Consider the following 19,990-nt stretch of genomic DNA (forward strand, 5'->3'; position numbering starts at 1 on the left):
TTTTTTGACATAGGGTACTATGTCACATCCTTTTCCAGTAAAACCTTAAAGCTTAAGACATGTATGAAAATGCTGGCAAGTACATTCTTTATTTAAGGGTTATTTCTAGGACTTGTTTTTTGGGAAAAAAAAAATAGGAGTCCTCCACAAGGACTACTCTAGTGAGCCAATGGACAATTTCAGATTTTCAAAATTGATCAAGTTCACTGAAGCTTAGTTGCTAACAATGAAGTGAGTCAAAACCAACTAATCAACCTGATGAGAAATCTCCAACAGTAATAACAGTCATTCAGAAAGAATTCTGAGAAGACCATATGCATCCCAAAAGAACAGTGTTAGAATTTCATGAGAAGCAATTCCATGGTAGGAAGACATATTTTTTCAAAATTAGCTTCAAAATTTCATCTCCTGCATGCTAGGCAGATACTCTATCACTGAGCCACATTCCTAGCCCTTTTTTGTTTGTATATTTTCTTTAGCCTCAAAATTTTTCTAATGAAGGATCCAAATGAAAGATAACTTCAGACAATTACTTGTAATCAAATATACTAACTCAGAATGAGGCTAAAATAAAAAAACAGTATAATGTCTTTAAAAAAAAATCTCATCATAATACTGCATATCTTTCTCTATACTTAGAATTCCTATCTTGCTATGCCTAAAAAGATTCAAAATTGTTTTTTTGAAGCCCTTAATGAACAATAAGGCAAGCACAAATTATGACTGTTTATGTATAACTAGTGGTATGGGACCCTTTTCTGCTGAGGAACTCAAAGCACTTACAAACTTCCTCCTGTCTTCAAGGATAGACTGGTGGCTGTTAGACGGTCCCTGATCAGTGCATAGATTGTGCTCATCTTTTTTTAGACCTGCTTTTCTTAGATCTATTTCAGAGCTCACCTTCAGCATACTATAATTCAAATATGCTGCTTTTCTAACACATATCTGAAAAGATTGACACTGACTTAATTTTCATACCTAGCACAAGAAGTTAAACTAATTTCAAAAGAATGAAACAAAAGCCCAGTAAAACACATCCAAATTAGCTTCACATTTATGAAGCTATTTTGGGGTTAAGCTGAGTAAAACAATGTTCAAAAAATCTAGTGTTCAGCTAGAAAAATATTTGGTCCTATGTTCATGAGCAATAGTCAACCCTTTCTTTGCTCAAACCCACAAGCATATACATGTTCTCTCCAGGCAGTTTTAGACCATAATGGGTTCCACTAGGATCCGAGTCCAGGATAACCTATGCAATTCCTCTGAGAGTATGGAAAATGTCAACCAAGTGAATTAAGACAGAGGGTTATGGTGGTTTTTCTAAAATAAGAGGTCCTTTGGGTTAAGAGGTCCAGCCTAAGAACTGTCAGAATAGATCTACTAATTAATTTCTTCTAATCTTTTAGGCTTATTTAAGCTTAACAACTTCCTTTCCCTACCCAATTTCTAAATTTTTTTCACTCAATTAAAAATTTCAAAGGATTATAGCAACATGTAAGTGAGAAGCACAGTAAGATTTGTTCAAGCTGGTCGCTGATGTAGAGGTATTTGTCATATCTCTTTTTATTTTTCTGTATTGTTTAAAATATCTTATAATCAAAAAATAAATAGACATGATGCTTCAATGGTACCAGACACTGTGAACAATTGAACAACAATTAAATATAGTTACTGGTAGGGTTGACCAGTTCCAGAACTGAATTCCTAATCCCTACTATCCCCGCAATTTCATCCCCGAGAAAATAAAGCAGAACTGAAACCAACAGTCATGATGGCAGCTAGTCTTTAAACTTAAATTTACACTACTTTATTTCCTCTTCTTAAAAGAATGTTTAAAGTCCTGATGTTGGTTCAACACATCTCCAACTAAAGAGGTAAAACTGCAATTATATACTGTAGGAACATTTGGAAAAGCCTACCATGCCAAGTGAAAGAAAAGGAAAGACACAAGTGGCTTTGCTTCACCAAACAGGGCGATTCAAGAGGCTTGTTTGAATGCTAAATTGCTGAGAAGGAAAAACCCTGACACCTAGTGCCCAGATGAAAAAAATGAAGCCTCCGAGCCACCACAGTTCTTAAGTGTGGTAGTGCGTAATGCCGAGGGAACCATCAAATTGCATTCAATTTGGAATATACTTTCCTCCCAGAAAAATTTTCTGAAAAAAATTTTTATGCCACATGAGAGTTCCAATCTCTGACTTCCTTTTTTGGAAATATATACTGTACCAATTATTATAACTGCTTCTAAACACTACGTTTTCTCATCTCAGTTTTTCATTATGACAGAAGTGATAGGAGGGAATGATAAAAAGCCAATGTTCTGAAATGGTAAGGAAAACAGGGATCTAATTTCTACAAGTACTAAAATACTATCAAATCTACCTCTCTATCATATCTTTCATCATTGCCTGATTTAGATTCCTGATATAGTTCACAGAGCTGCTACACAAATATAAAATAACAAAGTGCTAATAACTTACTTGCATAAGAATGCAAACTCAAAAAAGAATTTTCTTTATCTCACCAGGCAAAGTTAAGTTGTTCTCTGTCAAGTCCGTTACAGCCCTTGGCTTGATCTCAGCCTGAGCTTTTTAATAACAGGATTTGGTGCGAAGAGCAGCTACACTGGATTGCGAACTGTTACTCAAAATGTTCCCACCTACAATTATAGCTTCCACCAAATGATCAAAACAGGTTAGCAAACTGGCAGGAAAATGAAAACAACTCCTCCGAAATAGAGAAGCAGTAACGTAGAATTGTTGGATAGCTACATTTTTTTCTGAATCCAGGCTCAACAACACACATTCATCTATAAATAATGCTATTACTATACATCAATAGCAGGTAGAAACAAAATCAGTTTAGTCTACATTGCAGTCACATTTTCCTCTTTAAACTATTATGAAAATTCTGGCAACTCATCTTTAGAACTCTAATTTAATAGCTTTGGTTGAAAATTATTTTTTATTCCTATCCCAAATTCATACTAAATGTAATGCCATTCAAATATGGCAATGAGAAAGATGTATTCTCCTATGTATTTTGTCATGCATTAGGCAGCATTCCTTTAGTCACATCTTACTTTATGGGGAAAGGAGTACTAGGAAAATAGAAAGAAAGCTAACATGAGATCAGAAAAGCTCTCTTTCTCCTGCTTCTAACACAGGCTCCAATGTTCAAAATGCAGGTCACATCGCTGCTGAAATAGCCAATATTCTTCCTCAAATGGCAAACAAGTTACCTAAAACTAAATGGAACTGAATTGGTCCAAATCCTGGTCCCATCACCATTTCACCTATTTACTGTCCTGGAACAAAAAATAGGGAAGAAAGCATTTCATTTCATGGAGAAACTCTGCAAGAATCTCTTGTTTTACCCTTATTCCTTATATCCATGCACTAGCTTTTAAACTCAGAAACTCCCATCCTTCAAGGTAATACAATACCACCCACAGTGATGACCTGGTAGAGCCATCACCTTTGGAGAACACCACATTATCATGATTTAATGTCTATGTAGCATCAATGCATTTACATTGAGCCTTGGCTCTCAGAACATTAACAGGTCAATTTTTTATTCCTTTTTTAATAAAACTATTTCTCAAGGCTCTGTTCAGATGCCCATTCTCTTTGGGACAGGACAGATTTGCTCCAAATCTCATCAGCATGAGCTCTTTTAGTTCCCCTCACATCATTCTTGGGGTAATATGTAGAGTGCCAGACTCATGACAAACTTGTCTCTTTGGCCAAAGAAAATTAAACTGCAATGGCTGAAAGTCAACGTGCTTTGATAAAACTGGGCTCAGTATGAGGAAATACATCCTATTGACACCTCGTCATTTCTTAGGCACAGCTGTCCCTCAGAGTTCTGACTGCTGAAACTCCATCCTTAGATTGGTCAGTCTCTCAGTGGACAAGCTCCATTGTATGCTCAAGCTATTGGTAGCAGAGTCTGATACTAATACCCTAACCTCATTCCTGTCGTGCAGTGCCCTATAATCTAGCTAAGGCAACTGACTTCACCAGCCATCCTGGGCATTAGTCACTAACTGCTTACAAAAGAACACCAGTCTTACTCCTCCTGAGCTCAAAGGCTCAGAAACAGCAAGCTAACACTCAGCCTCAATCCTAGTCAATCATTTGAAGAAAAGGAAAAGAGAACAAAGAAAATAGGCAACTAAGGAGAGAAAGTATAAAATAAGAAGAAAGTGAGAGCCGACCAAAAAAAAAAAAAAAAAAAAAAGCAAAACAACATTTGAACAAACAATATTAAAGCACTGGGCAAAGGAAAGAAAGTGATGGCTATACTAGATTAATACTTATAGCCATAGTACCATGTAGCTGTTTAAGGCATAGGCAGCCCTTTAACATCAAGGTTTGTTAGGTCTTAAAAGGGTTAAAACAAACCTTTAATTTTTTTTTTATTCGTGTGTGTGTGTGTGTGTGTGTGTGTGTATGTGTGAGTGTGTGTGTGTGGTCTTTGGGTACAGAGTCCCGTATAATAAGACTATTTGTATTCATACTGGCAGAGTAAACACTACATGTTCATGCCCAGGCAGCTCTGTGCTTGTAATTTCAGCAAGAACAGAGCTCTGTCCCTCTGGGACTTCACTATTCCCCCAGTCTCCATTCGCTCAAACACAGAATGAGAGCAGAGAGAAAGCAGGAGAGAAAGATCATGGCAAGAGGTTTCACATAGCACTGCAGCTAGCTTTCACGTGGCCAAAAATCTCATTTTGTGTTTTAATTACATTAGTTAAAACCGTTTTGCTTCCAGCCCCATGTTCACAAGGGTGCCTTCCATTCCTGAACAGCGATTCAGTGAATCGGAATTTACGTCTGGCACAATGAAGCTTTTCTTTGCTGCTGAAAGGCTCACTGGGCAGATGCTACACATAGTAGCACAAATCTCTGCTTCAACTTTGTTTGTTGATGAGTATATATCTATTCTTATCAAAATTCTATGCATCCTCTCTCCCCATCCTCTTGTCTTTGCTATCTGTCGAGGTACTAGATCAGTAGAACTCCTAAAAGCCTAATATTCTGCATCTGGTCCAATGCTTAACACTAAATCATCTGATCATGGCTGTTCCTAGTATACTACTGAAAGAATCAAACACTTCATAAATAGAGGGCAAAAATTTTTTAAAGATTCTGAATAAAATGGAAAAAAGGTCTGCATATTATCTCCAGTGGTCTACCCAGTCTGTCTATGGCAGACACCCAGGTAAAGTGTACTTTTTCTAAGGAATGAGACTTATCTATGAATTATATCTAAAGCTGAAATAAAAATATCTCCATTTTTATGTTTGTTACTATTTTTATAATTGCTACAACTGTGCTTTAGAAGCATAGTTAAAACTGGAGGAATATCAACACATAGAGAAAGGCATAAAGGTATAAGGCAGAATATGACTTTACATCATTATTAAAATGTCACTATACAAGAAAGGAAGCCAAGGCTAGAAAACACATCTTAGATTAACTATCAATAAATGGGTTCTATGTTTCTTTTACGTTTAAATCCCTGGTTCTGACCAAGCCCCTTTAAGAAGAACATATTTGTTATGCTCATAACAGCACCAGACCAAATAAGCTGAGCATGGAAAAAATGCATAATTATTATGCAAATAAGTAAAAAATAAGGCAAAACAATATTTAAATGTTTTTGTTACAAAACAAACTCAAAATACAAATATTTATAAAGGGAAAGTAATCTCTTTTTATGTACCTATCACCTAATTTCAATTATCAACTCGTGACCAATCTTATTTCATCTATACTCCCACCTGCATCTCTCTTCATTTTAAATCAAATCCTGGACATCAGATCACTTCACCGGTAAATATTTTAGCATGTATGTCTAGCAGGAAGTAATACTCTTTTTAAAAAACCAAAATTGTAATAATGTTATCATACCCAATAATTTAATAATTCCTTGACATCTATCTAGTGTTCTCTCGCTAAAAAAACGTACCAGGACAACTAGGTTGCCTACACTGGTTGGATCTTAATACCATATAATGATCACTCCCATGAAAAGCTGGTACTAGTGGGCACAGATATAGAAAAGGAGAAGGTTTCAACTACTTGCCTCATTTCCTCCTGGAAGCCTGTTCATGTGGACCAGCTGACCTTGATCATCCAACACCAGTTCAGTATACGTCAGCATGTCAGAAGGCAGAGGAGGTGATGGGAGGAATGCTTGAGTGGACATGGACTCCCAGAGTTTGATCAGGGACTGGCAGAGGAGAGAAGTTTGATAATAATAACATTAACCTTTCAATATGGACAAAAATAATTATTAAGATGTCATCAATCTGGTTTCATTTTCTTTTCCAAGTGTTTTGCAGAGACTCTAAACATCAGACTAAACCTTCCAGCTCCCATTCTCAGTCAATATAGATTTATATAATTGTTTTTTACATAATACTTTTTACATGTCAAAAGTCAGGAACTTTTCAACAAATTCAAACTATTGAGCAAATCTGAATCAGTAATAAAGCATTAATACACGTAAAAGACCTGACACTACCCAGGAAAATTAAAATAAAAACTAAGTTGCATTGCTACCTTTAAAAAAAGGTGGGGGAAGAATGCTAGAGAAACCTGGAAATAGAAGAATATCCATGAAAGCAGGACATGATGCTCAGCTAAAACGAACAAAATCCAGGGAAGTCAGAGTAAGGTTTCCACTAGAGGTTCAGTAGAAACCTCTTTATAATATTTTTCATAGCTACAGGTCCCTACACAGGAATTAGCTCACTAAGACATGCATGGCTTTTTGTAAGTGTACAGATCAACAGTGCTCAAATTTGAGAAAACAAACACAATTATCCCTTTAAAAACAATTATGATTTTCATTTCCATCTTCCTATACAAATAAAACAAATCCTTTATGAAGTGAGAACCAGGTTAGTTCTTTCTTTGCTTGCCTCAAAGCAATAACTAAGGCCCAAATGACTCATATATACCTACATGTCCTAATCATTATGCTGATGTCTATCATATAGGAAAAATTACACAGAATAAGATTTCTATTTATAGCACTGATGTTGGGAAACAGAACCAACACTCAGCTTTCAAGCTAACAATGCTACAAAAGGAAAATAATGAGCGAAGGTAGCTATGTTTCAAGAGATAGGGCTTGTACACAAATGGTTGCATAAAGGTAATCTCTTCTATTTGTGAATAATACAGGAATTATAGACAGACTATTTACCAAGTCTACATATATTACTTTGTTAAAACTCAAATGTGGCGATACTGGTAGTATTGACTAGGAGACTTGGAAATCTATATTCATAGAATTTTTTTTTTTTTAAAGACAAATTCAGTATTCTTTTGAAACCTTATTCTTTATCTGTTGCATTTTCTGCTGGTGATATACTTTTCTTGCCTTCTATTGATGGAAGAAAAATCTGCAGCATAGAAGTGATTCACCATACAGATCAAGGGAATTTATTTTCATATAGAGGATGAAATTCATAATGTCATATTTTCTCATGCTAGTTTTTATTCAGCTATAATAAATCTCCCACAAAAGAACTTATAAACTGTGTACCATGAACTCTATATCCACTTGTCTATGCTATCTATATTGATTCTCATCATATTAGCTTAGGCTATCAGCTAGGGACCTGAGTTATCCTGGAAAATAGGAAAATGAGAACTAGAGTTCCATACCTCTTTTTTAATATCCCTAATTTGAACACAGACTTAGGAAATACATATGTAACTTCTCACACAGGTCACTGTAAACTATCATCACAGTCCTGTGGTCTTGGTTCACTCTCTTCTATCCAAGAGAGACTTCTATTCACATCATTCTTCCTGTTAATTCATAAAGAATCATCCAAAATCTGAGTTGGCAGTCACTGAATTTCAAATGAGATAGAAATGAGAAGTGTCAAGATATTTCCTGCTCTTTGAGAGTGTTCTTTTCTAGTCAAAGTTGCATCTGATGGAAATTCAGGAAAACCTTGCCTTTTGGAACATGTCATAACCCCATCCCTTTAGCCACCTTTACCTGCCGAAACATCTCTGGGATATCATAAATATATGTTGTTCCTAAGGACTGAGCCTGAAACCTCTTTGATTGAAGCAGGTCTTTGGTCACATATGGAGTATTGATTAACATTCCATGTAGTGGTCCCTGTTTGTCTCCATATGCCTGAAACATGATCTGCAAGAAAAAACAGAATGGCATCGCAGGTTAAAAGACAGAGGGAAAAGAAAAAAAGAAATCAAATAGCTGCCTAGAGGGTTTTTCCCCACAAATATTATTTCTTGAAAAACATTTTTGGTGGGCTGAGCACCTGAGACATGTCTCTTAACATTGGGTACTTGGTGTTCCCAATTCTCTACAGGTTAACTAACTCCAAAAAAGTTAATATATAATAGGCTACTACTCTTGTTTTTGGATTATTTGAAATCAATAAGAAAACACAGCATAAATTTCACATCTCAGAGACAGACTGATGAAGCTTGCCTTCTGAAGTGATTTGAATCCCATATGCTCAGAAATGAAGTAATTAGTAAGTAGTCTGAGCAATTCTAGTATTTAAGTTGAAAAGCAGCTATGCACTGAAGATAATTCTTATTATTAGGCCAGATCAAGGTTCTACCAATTCATTGTACTTTAGTCCATTTGATTAGAAGGTGCTTCATAAGTACTATTGGCCACACAAAAGCTTCAAAGATTTCTGCCAGAAGTGGATTTCACCCATCTAGATAGTTAATTCTTGTTAGCCCATATAATAAAATAACTATTTTAAACTATATATATAATTTCTCCCCAGTATACTGTCTATCACTAGTAACTCTTACAATATCTATATTGTCACATAATGAAACCACCACAGCAGTTTTTAATCATTTTAACTCAAATATTTCTAGAAGAGTACTCCATACTCTATATTTAGCTAGTTTTATTTGCTTATGAATATTTATAAGGGTTGTCATTATTTCAATTCAATTAATATTTATTGAGTGCTCATAGATTGTATAACACTGAACTAGGCACTTTATATATGAATTTGTACATATATAGATTCCCAATCCAATGAATACCAATGGAGACTGAGATGAAAGGGTATGTATACACCCACATATGCATCGGGGCCTTAAGGAAGAGCACAAGTCTACTAATGAATAGATTTGTGGACCTGATATACAAGTATAGGAATGGAATTAAGTACTTTCTAAAACCCTAGGGATAATGATTCCATAGTCCCTTACGTCAGAGGAACAGGAATGCTCTGCTGACTTATCCATTAGGTCCTGTTTTGGGCAAAACTTGTCTCAGGGTGCTTAACGGCTCTCAGACAAGCTCCCAGTCCTTTTCCACAAATTGATGGGAAAAGTCACCATGTGAGAAAAAGAATTAATAATGTCTTAGGAATTTAAGAGTAGAAATAGTAAAATTTTAAAAGATTCAAACTTAAGTAAGGCTAGATTCAGAGGCAGTCAGTCAAATCAAAATAAGAAAAAGGAATTTTTGTAACTAAATTTCTTGTCTATTAAGAGAGACAAGACCTCAGGATTTGAGACTCAGCTTTTTCCATGTTCTGGGATAAAGTTAGATTGGCCACAGGTAAGCAACAGAACTTTGCACTGAGGAAGGGAGCTAGAGAAAGCTACTGCTACAAATTTAAAATGGTAAAACCACTTTGGCAGTTTGTCAGTTTCTTATAATGTTAAGTATAAACTTACTATGAATAGCAATTATACTCATATATTTACCTAAGAGAAAGTTACACAAAAATTTATAAATTAATGTTCGTAGCAGCTTTATTGCTTGAAGTGCATTTCATCCTTTTATAATTGGGAAATAAAACTTCATATATCCTTCCACAGTGGAGAATAGATAAAAAAAATTCTTTGTAGATCCACAAAATGGAATACTACTCAGCAATGAAAAGGAACATGCATATAATCCAGGTAACACCAATGAATCTCAAAAACATTATGCTGAGCACAAGAATCCAGACACAAAATAGCAGATTTTGTCTGATTTCATTTTTATGAAATTCTAGGACAGGCAAAACGAATCTATAATAATGGAAAGCAGATCAGTGGTTACTAAGGCTGCAATTGGTACTCTACCTTTGACTGCAAAGGATAATTAGAGAACTCTGTGAGATAAGGAAATGGTCTCTATAATGACTGTGATGGCATCACACAAGTGTATACAACTATTGGAATGAACTGAATTGTACATAAAAAATGAGTCTGTCACATTATATGTAAATTATACCTCATAACATGGTTTCAAAATGTTATTTCTTCTCTTATGCAACACATTAGGAATCAATTCACTTATGCAATGGATTACCCAAATCTCTTTTCCCTACTATGACTACATGGCATCATTATTCATTACAACCTATACCACAAAGACTATACAAGAGAAGTGAAACAAAATGAAACAAGTAAGTCAGCCTTACTTCTTAATGGAAAAATGAGTAAATGATGTGCTAGGGCCAGAGGATGATCATAATGGATAGTAATGGAAGACTCTAAATGACCAGCTATTTACGCTAGTTTATTTTTTACTATAATGAACCCGGTAATTAAAACTTGGTAAAGAGTATGTTTTACAAGTTCACAAAAAATATGTATACATTTTACATAAAATACATCTTTCACCAGAGGGCATCAATGGGCTTCTCTTAGCTGGGTGTGGTAGTGAATGCCTGTAAACCCAGCAACTTGGGAGGTGAAGCAGAATGAACACAGTTTTAAGTAAAACCCTGTTGTAAAATAAAATTAACCAGAAAAGGGCTGGGCACAGGGCAGGGTGTTGGGTGGAGGCATGGCCTGGGGATGTACCTCAGCGGTAGAGCGCCTTTGATTTCGATCCCCAGTACTGCAAATAAAAAAGAGAGAGAAACAAAAATTGAAAGGTAAAAAAATCAGTGGCCAGATGCAATGGTGCACAACTGTAATCCAGTGGCCTGGGGACCTGAGATAGGAGGATCACAAGTTCAAAGCCAGCCTCACCAAATTAGCAAGGTCCTAAAGCAACTCAGTGAGACTGTCTCTAAATAAAATATAAATAAAAGTCTGGGGACGTGGCTCACTGGTTAAGCACCACTGGGTTCAATCCCTGGTATCCCCTCCCCGCCAAAAAATCAGTAATCCCAGCTACAAGAGGCCGAGGCAGGAGGATTGCAAGTTCAAGACCAACCTGGAATAGCTAGCTTATCTATCTATCTATCTATCCATTTATTTTTGTATTTATCTATTTAGGTGCCAGGGATTGAACCCAGGGACACTTAACTACTGAACCATACCCCAGCCCTTTCTATTTTTTATTTTGAGACGGAATCTTGCTGAGTTGCTTAGGGCCTTAGTAAATTACTGAGGCTGGCCTCAAATTTGCAATCCTCCTGCCTCAGTTTCCAGAGCTGCTGGGATTATAGGCATGTACCACCGTGTACAGTTTCAACTTGGGCAATTTAGTAAGAATAAAAAAGGGGCTAGGATGTAGTGTAGTAGGTAGAATATTTACCTCGTGAGGCTCTGGGTTCAAGCCCCAGTGATACAAAAGGAAAGGAAAAGGGTTTGGCAATAAGCACCAACTAGGCACTTGGGAGCACTGGAACTGGGTGAAGGCTGCTCCTTCTGTCAGTTCCTACCTCCAGCTTTGGGCTCACAAACTGGTACAAATGACACAGTGATTCTTGAACTTTCAACTGAAGAACCTGATAAAGACCTCTTTCTTCAGGGCTTCTTAAATATGCAGGGCCCCTGATAAAAGGGCTCTCCTCTCAAGTTGAGGGAGTCAACTCATTCTTTCAGATGCCTAGCAAGTGCTTACTTTGTGCCTGATATAACACCATGCCCTGATTGAAGACATCAGTACCTTTCATGATCCTGTGTTGCCACTAACCAGCTTAAGGGAAATCTAAAAGCTTTCTAATAAAATAAAGGGGAAAAAAGTAGTTATGAAGAACAAACATATTTATCAAAACATTAAAATCTCAAGTGGCCATCTTATTCTTCATAAGAATAGGCCTGCCTCAAAGCCACTGTAGAAGTTAATTAAAAATATCCTGCCCATGGAAAGCTTTGACTGAAAATGTCCTTAAGGTTGTCCTGAAAAACATCAAATGCAGCAAAAATCACTGAATACTCTTTCTCTTGCTCACCCCTTGTGCTCTTGTGCACTCTGTTTTAACTGTTCACTTCTCACAGGATAGATTTCTCTGGTCATCTAACTGGGAATCAAAGAACAACATGAAAGGTCACTATAAAAATTGTCGAAACTGAGATTTTAAAAATGCATCTTGAAAAGACTGGCAAAAAATGTCTTTTCCTACCTCTATTCCCAGTTTGAAAAGGACATAGATAAAAACATAATCTCTTCCAAGCACCCAAATACATAGAACAGACTAAAGCCCTGTTTATATATTCTGTAGCAAGTTCATCCTTTTATTAGAAGGAATCTACTTCCCAAGTTCAGGCCAAAGCCCTAAAAATAATGTCCTAGTTCTTAAGAAGATGTGAGCAATAGTGAAGCTACCTACACCCAATATCATAGAAAATGGCCCAAATATTTAGAAACTAAACAGTTCAAACAATTCAAGTGAATTCTTTGTTACCACATAATCAGTCTGCATTACATTCCACTTCTGCATTTTCAATTTTTCAATCTGAAAAAAATGGTTTAAAGTTTGATACTTTGTTCCTATATAGATATATAACACTCTGAACTCTTGAAGGAAAAAATGTGTGTGTGTGTGTGTGTGTGTGTGTGTGTGTATAAGCGGAATAATATAATGGATAAATAAAGTTAATACTTAATACTATTCATGTTATTTTACTAAATTGAAATTTTTCTTCCATAAGATAGGAGAAGTGGGTGACATTCTCACAATTCTCCTTTCCTCAGTTGTCAATAAGCGGTCTAACTACATAGGAAACAGGAAGTTCAAATTAGACCAGAGAAGACTAGATTGCTAAAGTAGCTTAAGAGCCCTTTAAAAAAACAGAGCTCTAAACTGAAGAATTATGCCTGGAGTCAGGTCCACTTGGCATATTTGTGCTCACCAATATGTGACAAAGGGTTGAGGGCTTTATAATATCCTTGACTGAGAACAGGGGCACTTCGTATAAGGCAAATATTTTCCAAATTTCACAACAGTTAAGCTAAAGAGAATAACTCCATTGATAAACCAATGGGGTTTGTGAGCTTGAGTCTTCTATTACAAGAACAAGTGGCTCATTTGTAGGACCAAATCAAAACTCAGAGAAGCCTGCTTGACTACTGTACCTGTGCTGTCCTGGAGTCAGTCACTTCCTTGTATAGGCTGATGTCCAAGTAATAGCCAGATTCGTTTGTCAGGAAGAGGCGGATGGGAATTGCTTTTCCAGTTGGTGTCAGGCGAATGTTGATTTTCAGTTCTGCCTGGAGGACGCGCAATTTCCACAGCCGACTTCCATAGCGCATTACCATGCTCCGCACAGATTCCTCAATCTGACACAGATACATCACCAAGAACAAAACTTAAATACCTTGTAACTAAGAACCTGTTTCAGGTCTGTCCGTCTTTCGGAAAGGAGGAATGGAAAAAAGATGCTGTTTTATGGAGATCTGTATACCATATACATTTCTTACACAAAGTGGGCAGATGTTTCTCCCTAAAAACTATTCTTGCTTAGAACAAGACAGGGACAATTTCATGCTGGTCTGGGATGAGAGCGGTTTTCTCTAACTCACGCCATCCAAATCAGTATAACTCCTTCCCCTTTTCCAATTATATTCGTACTCTATATCTAAGATCTGCAATATCTAAAATTAAAAGCTACAGGATTTAAGAGAAAGCACCAAATAAGAATAAAATCCCTAGTTAAATAGCTATTAAGTAGCATTTATATGCATGGTAACTATGTTTCATTGCACTTACAGGACCTTAAATCAACATAGCAATTACCACCATGAGCTTTTTTCCATACAATTTTATTAAACTTTATAATATATGTCTCTTGCTAAATTGCAGAAATTAAAGAAAGGCAATTTGTAGGTGGTGCTAGAATGTTCTCTCCTAAACATTAGAGCTCTGAAGTTTGGTCACTGTCAAGTCCAACTGGGATTTAAGGAGAAGGGACAAATGTTTCTTAGTTTTTCTAAACTTTAAACCAAGGCAGCTTAACACTTAGTTTTCATAGTTACAAGAGTTATTTTAACTGAATGGACTTAAAGGCAATTTTGTTATTGACACGCTAATGCAAAACTTTGTTTCCAATAGGCAATAGGCTCTTTCCTAGCAAGCAGCTAGGCCAGACTACTCAAATTTAATCTTTTCTTAACTATCTTTCTAAAATGCTTTATCAACATCCTAGAACAGCTCAAGATTATCTCACATCTCCCTTCTCTTGTGGTAGACTTAGGTAGTATGTGCTATCCTACAGCTTATTTCTCTAACACAGAATTTTAACTCAAAATAGATTTTAAGAAGTTAACTTCTCATCCTCACACTTGTTTGCTAACCAAGAGATATTTATCCATTATTTTCTTTAGGGAACAAAAGCCAACAATCTCTATGTACAAAAAATTGACAGCTATCTGATTAGAAAAGCAGAGCTGGGGCATATGGGTGTTAAGAGTTAGAGGCTGAAAAGTAAATATTAAAAATTCATTGAGAAAAGTCAAGCAAAATCTAAAAATATATATAGTTACCCAGTATCCAGGTCATGATGAAGCATTCTGGCTTCATCAGTCCCAAAATACTTAGGGCAAATATATACATATATTAGAGGAATACATAAATATACATATATTAGGAGAAATAATAATAATTATATATATTACTATATATATATATATATATATATATATATTTTTTTTTTTCCCCCCCAGTGGCTAAGTGCCCCATGGGTTCAATTTCCCCAGTGGGAGGGTGTGTGTGTGTGTGTGTGTGTGTGTGTGTGTGTGTATACACATACACCATGGGGCACTGAACCACAGAGCCACATCTCCAGCCCTTTATTTTTAGACAGGGTCTTACTAAGTTGCTTATGGCCTCACTAAATGGCTGAGTCTAGCTTTGAACTTGCAAACTTCCTGCCTCAGGCTCCAGAGCTCCTGGGATTTTTAGGCATGTGCCACCATGCCTGGCCTAGGAGAAATTCTGCTTAAACTACATGATGAGGTTTGAGCCCTATCGTTGGCTTTCCTAACAGAAAATAGTAACCCGTTGTTAGCTTCAAGTTTTCAAGAAAAAAAGTAAAGAATTGTTTCTCAGTTCTTAGATAATAAGTTCAAAACCAAAAGTTCGGCTGGGGTTGTGGTTCAGTGGTAGAGCACTTATTTAGTATGCATGAGGCATTGGGTTGCATCCTTGGCACCACATAAAAATAAACAAATAAAATAAAGGTAAAAAAAGCAAAAGTCTATGCCTATAATTGGCCTTGAGAAAGGAGATACTTGGTTATCCTATCCGAATTTCAGTCTCATACAGAGTCAGAGGGAGCAAAATAGAGAGCAGTCTGTCTTACACACCTAGGATAAAAAGGTCAAGTACAGAACTGTCTTGTTTTCTTTCCTTAAATTATACTGAATGCATTTTAGAATAGAGCCTTGGGGAAGAAACTAGACATAATATATATATAATACATGTGAAATTTCTTTCTTCTTTTTTTTTTTTTTGTTAGGGACACGATATCTTTATTTATTTTTAAGTGGTACTGAGGATCGAACCCAGTGCCTCTCATGTGTGAGACAAGCGCTCTACCACTGAGCTACAGCCCCAGCCCCTACATGTGATATTTCTTATCAGCCAAATTCTCCTGTGGTAAACTACTAAAGAGAAATAGGTTAGCTATTTTGGGAAGGTGTCTTATCCTGGTAAGGCCACTAGGTAAGTATGTTAAACCACAGAAACAGTGCACTAAATGTCTAATAATAGCAAAATTATTTCACACGAGAAATTCTAGAAGATACTATAAAATAGAACTACTATCACAGAAAATATAAAACTTGTCCTAATAGAGGAAAAGAATTTTCATACTTTTATAAATGATAAGCAAGCAAACACCATGCCACCTTCAATACTGAGGGTTTTCTTAATGCCTATAGCAAAATTTTGCCACTGTCTTGGAAACTTAGTCTTTCAAGTAGTGTGTAAACTTAAAAGGCTCAAACCACTGAACAAGAACACCTGTTTCCAAGTCCAAGGAAGATATATATGAATGAATCTTTTTGCTTATGTTCGGAGTCCTGGCAGAGAAGCTATGAGAAACGTACCTTTGACGGGTCCATGATGACTGTAGGCACAAAGTTGAGGAAGATGTGGTTACAGTCTGTGCGAACATTTGTATTGTTAAAAGCAACTTCCAACTCATCCATGGCTTCCAGGAGCAGACGCTCCCCTTCATTTTGTAGATACTCAAAAGAAGCTTCCTATACAGAAAGAAAATCACCATCATTAATGTGTTTTCAAAGAAACAACAAATAAATGGCTATTATAACTACTTAACAGCAGTATGTCATAAATCATAAGGCTCAAGGTGAAGACATTATTTGTTTTTCTCCCTAGAGTCCATCTAGTGATCATAGGCAGCAGGGGCATGCAAAGGCCACAGAGTCCTTGCCAGCACTTTCTCTTGCCTCTTAGTGTATCGTTTCCTTCCAACACGTGGAAATGCTGGGCACCCCCAGAGCTGTAACACCAACAGGATTATAATTCATACATGTCAAACAAATTGTTTAGAACAGAAATCTGCTTAGAAATGAGAAGCTGAAGAAAACTCATGGCTATGCAATACAATAATAACTACACACCAGGAAGTCCTTGCTATATTAGACACTACCCATTCTGCTAGACAGGTTTATGGTGGGATTACTTCTTTACTAACTCTTGTCCTTATTCTCTATTATCACTCAACTCTCCCTTTGATTTTTCTCTTAGCACACTTTTCTTTTTCTCAAGTGAGTGCTATCATGTTTCCATTACCAAGAAAAATCAGATTAAATAAAAATAAGCCTTTATTATTTGTAATATTTACTTTTGTGAAAGAAATGACTCTCAGACACCTGCTGGTTATTGGAGAGTGAAAGGAAATAGAACAAGAGCCTGATTCAAACAATGAAAACATGATTTTGAACCTTTCTTATTTCTCTACCCCTTCCCTCAGGGATAACTTCCCATTGAAGTACAGCACCTACCTTGGTGACCAGATCGGAATGTCTGATGATTGCACGAACAAAGAACCTGTAATCTGTCACTTCTGTGCCAACTTCTACCTTAGCTGCCCCAAGATATAGGTGCATCTTGTGGTTAGCACATGGAATGGCAGTGAGGTCAAAATTTCTCATCCGGTTCAGCTCTAACTGGAAAGCTAGAGCAGGTTCCAGGTGACGATAGATTCGGTCCTCCTCAAACTGATCACAAGAATCAGACAAAAAATAGCTCACAAGAGGTAGTTATAAGATTATGATTACATAGGTAAAAGAGATGCTTGAAAATAGCAATGAAGGTATGATGCGCTAATAAGCAAAAGAAAATGAGCTACATACAAGGTATTGCTAAGGTTACTGCTGTAGCTTAGGTAAGATTAGGCACTAAGGTACCCATGCACTTAACTTTTCAACATATATGCTTTTACAAGTGGTGATGCTCCCCATTAAAAACAAAGACACTGGGCATATTGGTCATGTATATAATCCCAGCAACTTGAGAGCCTGAGGTAGAAGGATTGAAAACTCATGGCCAGCCTCAGCAACTTAGCAAGGCCCTAAGCAACTTAATGAGACCTTGTCTCAAAATAAAAAATAAAAAGCTGAAGATGTGGCTCAGTGGTTAAGGACTCGTATGTTCACTCCCAGGTACTAAAGAACCCAAAATGAACAAACAAAAAGTTACAAACAAGCAAAAATTTCAATTCCCTTGGAACTCCTATGGCATTTAATGTTATAACTCATTTTTTAACCTTAACTACAAACTGCTTCACATTAACATTTATTCACATGCTGATGTTTTAGGTTTACCCAAAAAGTCTAAAATGCTAAAGGACAGAACTTAAATCTTACCATTTATGACACACTACAACGAACACAGTAAATGCTCAATAAATAAACATCATTTTTCAAAAAAGGTATTTGGCTTTGGAACCTAATATATCCACAGATATATAATTATGCATCTTTTTCAAAAGTTTTATTAGTACATTTACTGTGTGTTTGCTTGAAACTAAATTGTTTTTCCAGAGTACATGTCAACTGAGTGAACAGTGAGCCAGCACCAAAAATATAGGCTGGTAACAAGAAGAAACCTACATAGTATGAACTACTATACTTTAAAATTGAAAAACAAATGCATGGGAACAAGAGTTGAACATAAGTTGTGACAAGAATAATTCTACAATGCAGTATTATTTAATATCACATCGTTAGGATTGTTTTGAAGGATAGGGATGATTTTGAAAGTTATTGTTTTCTTTGGGTAGCTCAACACATTTGATTGTTTTCTAAATCAAACTCTTTCTGAAGGGAGTGTGCTTTAGTTCTAAAACACATGTAAACAAAGAGAAACACAAGTTCAATCAGAGAAAGAATAGGAAAGATAAGAAAACAGGAAAAAAAAATTCAAAGGGTAGGAATCTAGCAATCAGTCCTTACCTTATCCCTTGCTCGGAATGTGAAAAACTTAGGGAATTCTCTCTGTTAAAGAAGTGGGTAAAATGTGTCAGTCCTTCATAGATGTGGCCCTCCAGAAACAAACAGTATAGAAGAAGCTGGGCATCTAGAACAGTTTTCCAGAAAACGTGCTCCTCATCTAAGCCTAGTCCACAGAATGTGAATAGTCCTCTGAGTAATCATCACTTTGACCTCACTTTCAAATTTGAGAATTACCACATTACCTAAGTTTAGATATCTAAAGTATCTCCTGTCTCCAAAGTAAAAAATTTATAATGTTTTCATGTCTCAAACTAAAACTTTCTGGGTGTTGTCTTGGCAAAATCTGGCAAATAAAACCAACATTATCCTTATGCTGCAGACACTGCAATAATAGTTACTAGAATGATTTCCCATGTTTCTCCTAAACAAACTCTTAAAGCAAACTAGCCAGACAGCATAGAATCTTCAGTCCGTGGTGTTTTTTTCCCCCTACATTCATTCTCAAGTCAATAATGTCAAGAGTATGAAAAATATTTCAAGACAAAGAAAACCATTAGATACTACTTTGGACACTACCACTCTATAGGAAAGAAAGGGTAGAACTAGTGAACTTATAATCATTAGGTCTTAACGCTCTTTTGCAGAGCATTACAAAAGAAAGCAACCAATTTACTAGAACCTTATTAATTAACAAAGATGAATTCAATTAGTAGAGTTCATTAGTTTCTGAAATTTAACTTATTAACACCAAATACCCCTGTTTCTCGGATGGAAAGCTCTACTAGCAGTGTTGGAATCAAGTCGTTACTATTTGCCTCGATAGGAGGTTTCATTAGGCATCTTCTTCATTATGAGTGCAATATAATCAAACACTTATTGGTACAAGGCAAAGAGACCAGGACTAGCTGCCTACATATCCTTCAGTGGGCTTTAGGAGCCATGAAGAAAAGATGTACTGAAAATCTTCTAGATGGCAGTCACTCTCATATGTTATCCCAGTGAATGTTTACAACAACCTCAAGGGAGTCTTTATGACCCCCATTTTACAGATGAGCAAGTATTGGTTTAAGTGATATGCCCAGGATCATAGAACATAAACTTGGGTCTCTCTGATGCAACAGCCATACCCTTCCACCTCTCAAGTGCAGGGCATCATTACTCTATTCTTCTTATAATCCAAACATCTCCTTAGAAGATTTAGCTTCATGAGACAACAAAACAAAACAACAGAACAACAAAAAGACCCCCTAGAAAACTCAGTCTTTGTTTGGTGGAGAGGAGGCAGAAAACAAACAAACAAAGCAAAACTTGTGCTAAAAACTTGTGGTTTATGAATTTACTGAAAACTTGAATACTTTCCACAGGT

At 36.3% G+C, this 19,990-nt stretch overlaps 1 protein-coding gene across 6 annotated transcripts in view; it reads right to left on the minus strand.

The window, feature by feature from the left end:
- The window catches only part of Acaca (acetyl-CoA carboxylase alpha), a 271,109-nt gene that overhangs the window by 79,112 nt on the left and 172,007 nt on the right, over positions 1-19,990 (minus strand). For all 6 annotated transcript variants that reach the window (XM_076871149.1, XM_076871147.1, XM_076871151.1 and 3 more), the window contains 6 exons: positions 18,625-18,666; positions 17,173-17,388; positions 16,252-16,407; positions 13,279-13,482; positions 8,029-8,184; positions 6,094-6,240 (listed from right to left, as the gene is read on the minus strand). In XM_076871149.1, the coding sequence (XP_076727264.1) occupies positions 6,094-6,240; positions 8,029-8,184; positions 13,279-13,482; positions 16,252-16,407; positions 17,173-17,388; positions 18,625-18,666 (921 nt within the window). The remainder of the gene's footprint in view (positions 1-6,093; positions 6,241-8,028; positions 8,185-13,278; positions 13,483-16,251; positions 16,408-17,172; positions 17,389-18,624; positions 18,667-19,990) is intronic.

This window comes from Callospermophilus lateralis, chromosome 11, assembly GCF_048772815.1.
Source record: "Callospermophilus lateralis isolate mCalLat2 chromosome 11, mCalLat2.hap1, whole genome shotgun sequence".
NCBI classification, from domain to species: Eukaryota; Metazoa; Chordata; class Mammalia; order Rodentia; family Sciuridae; genus Callospermophilus; species Callospermophilus lateralis.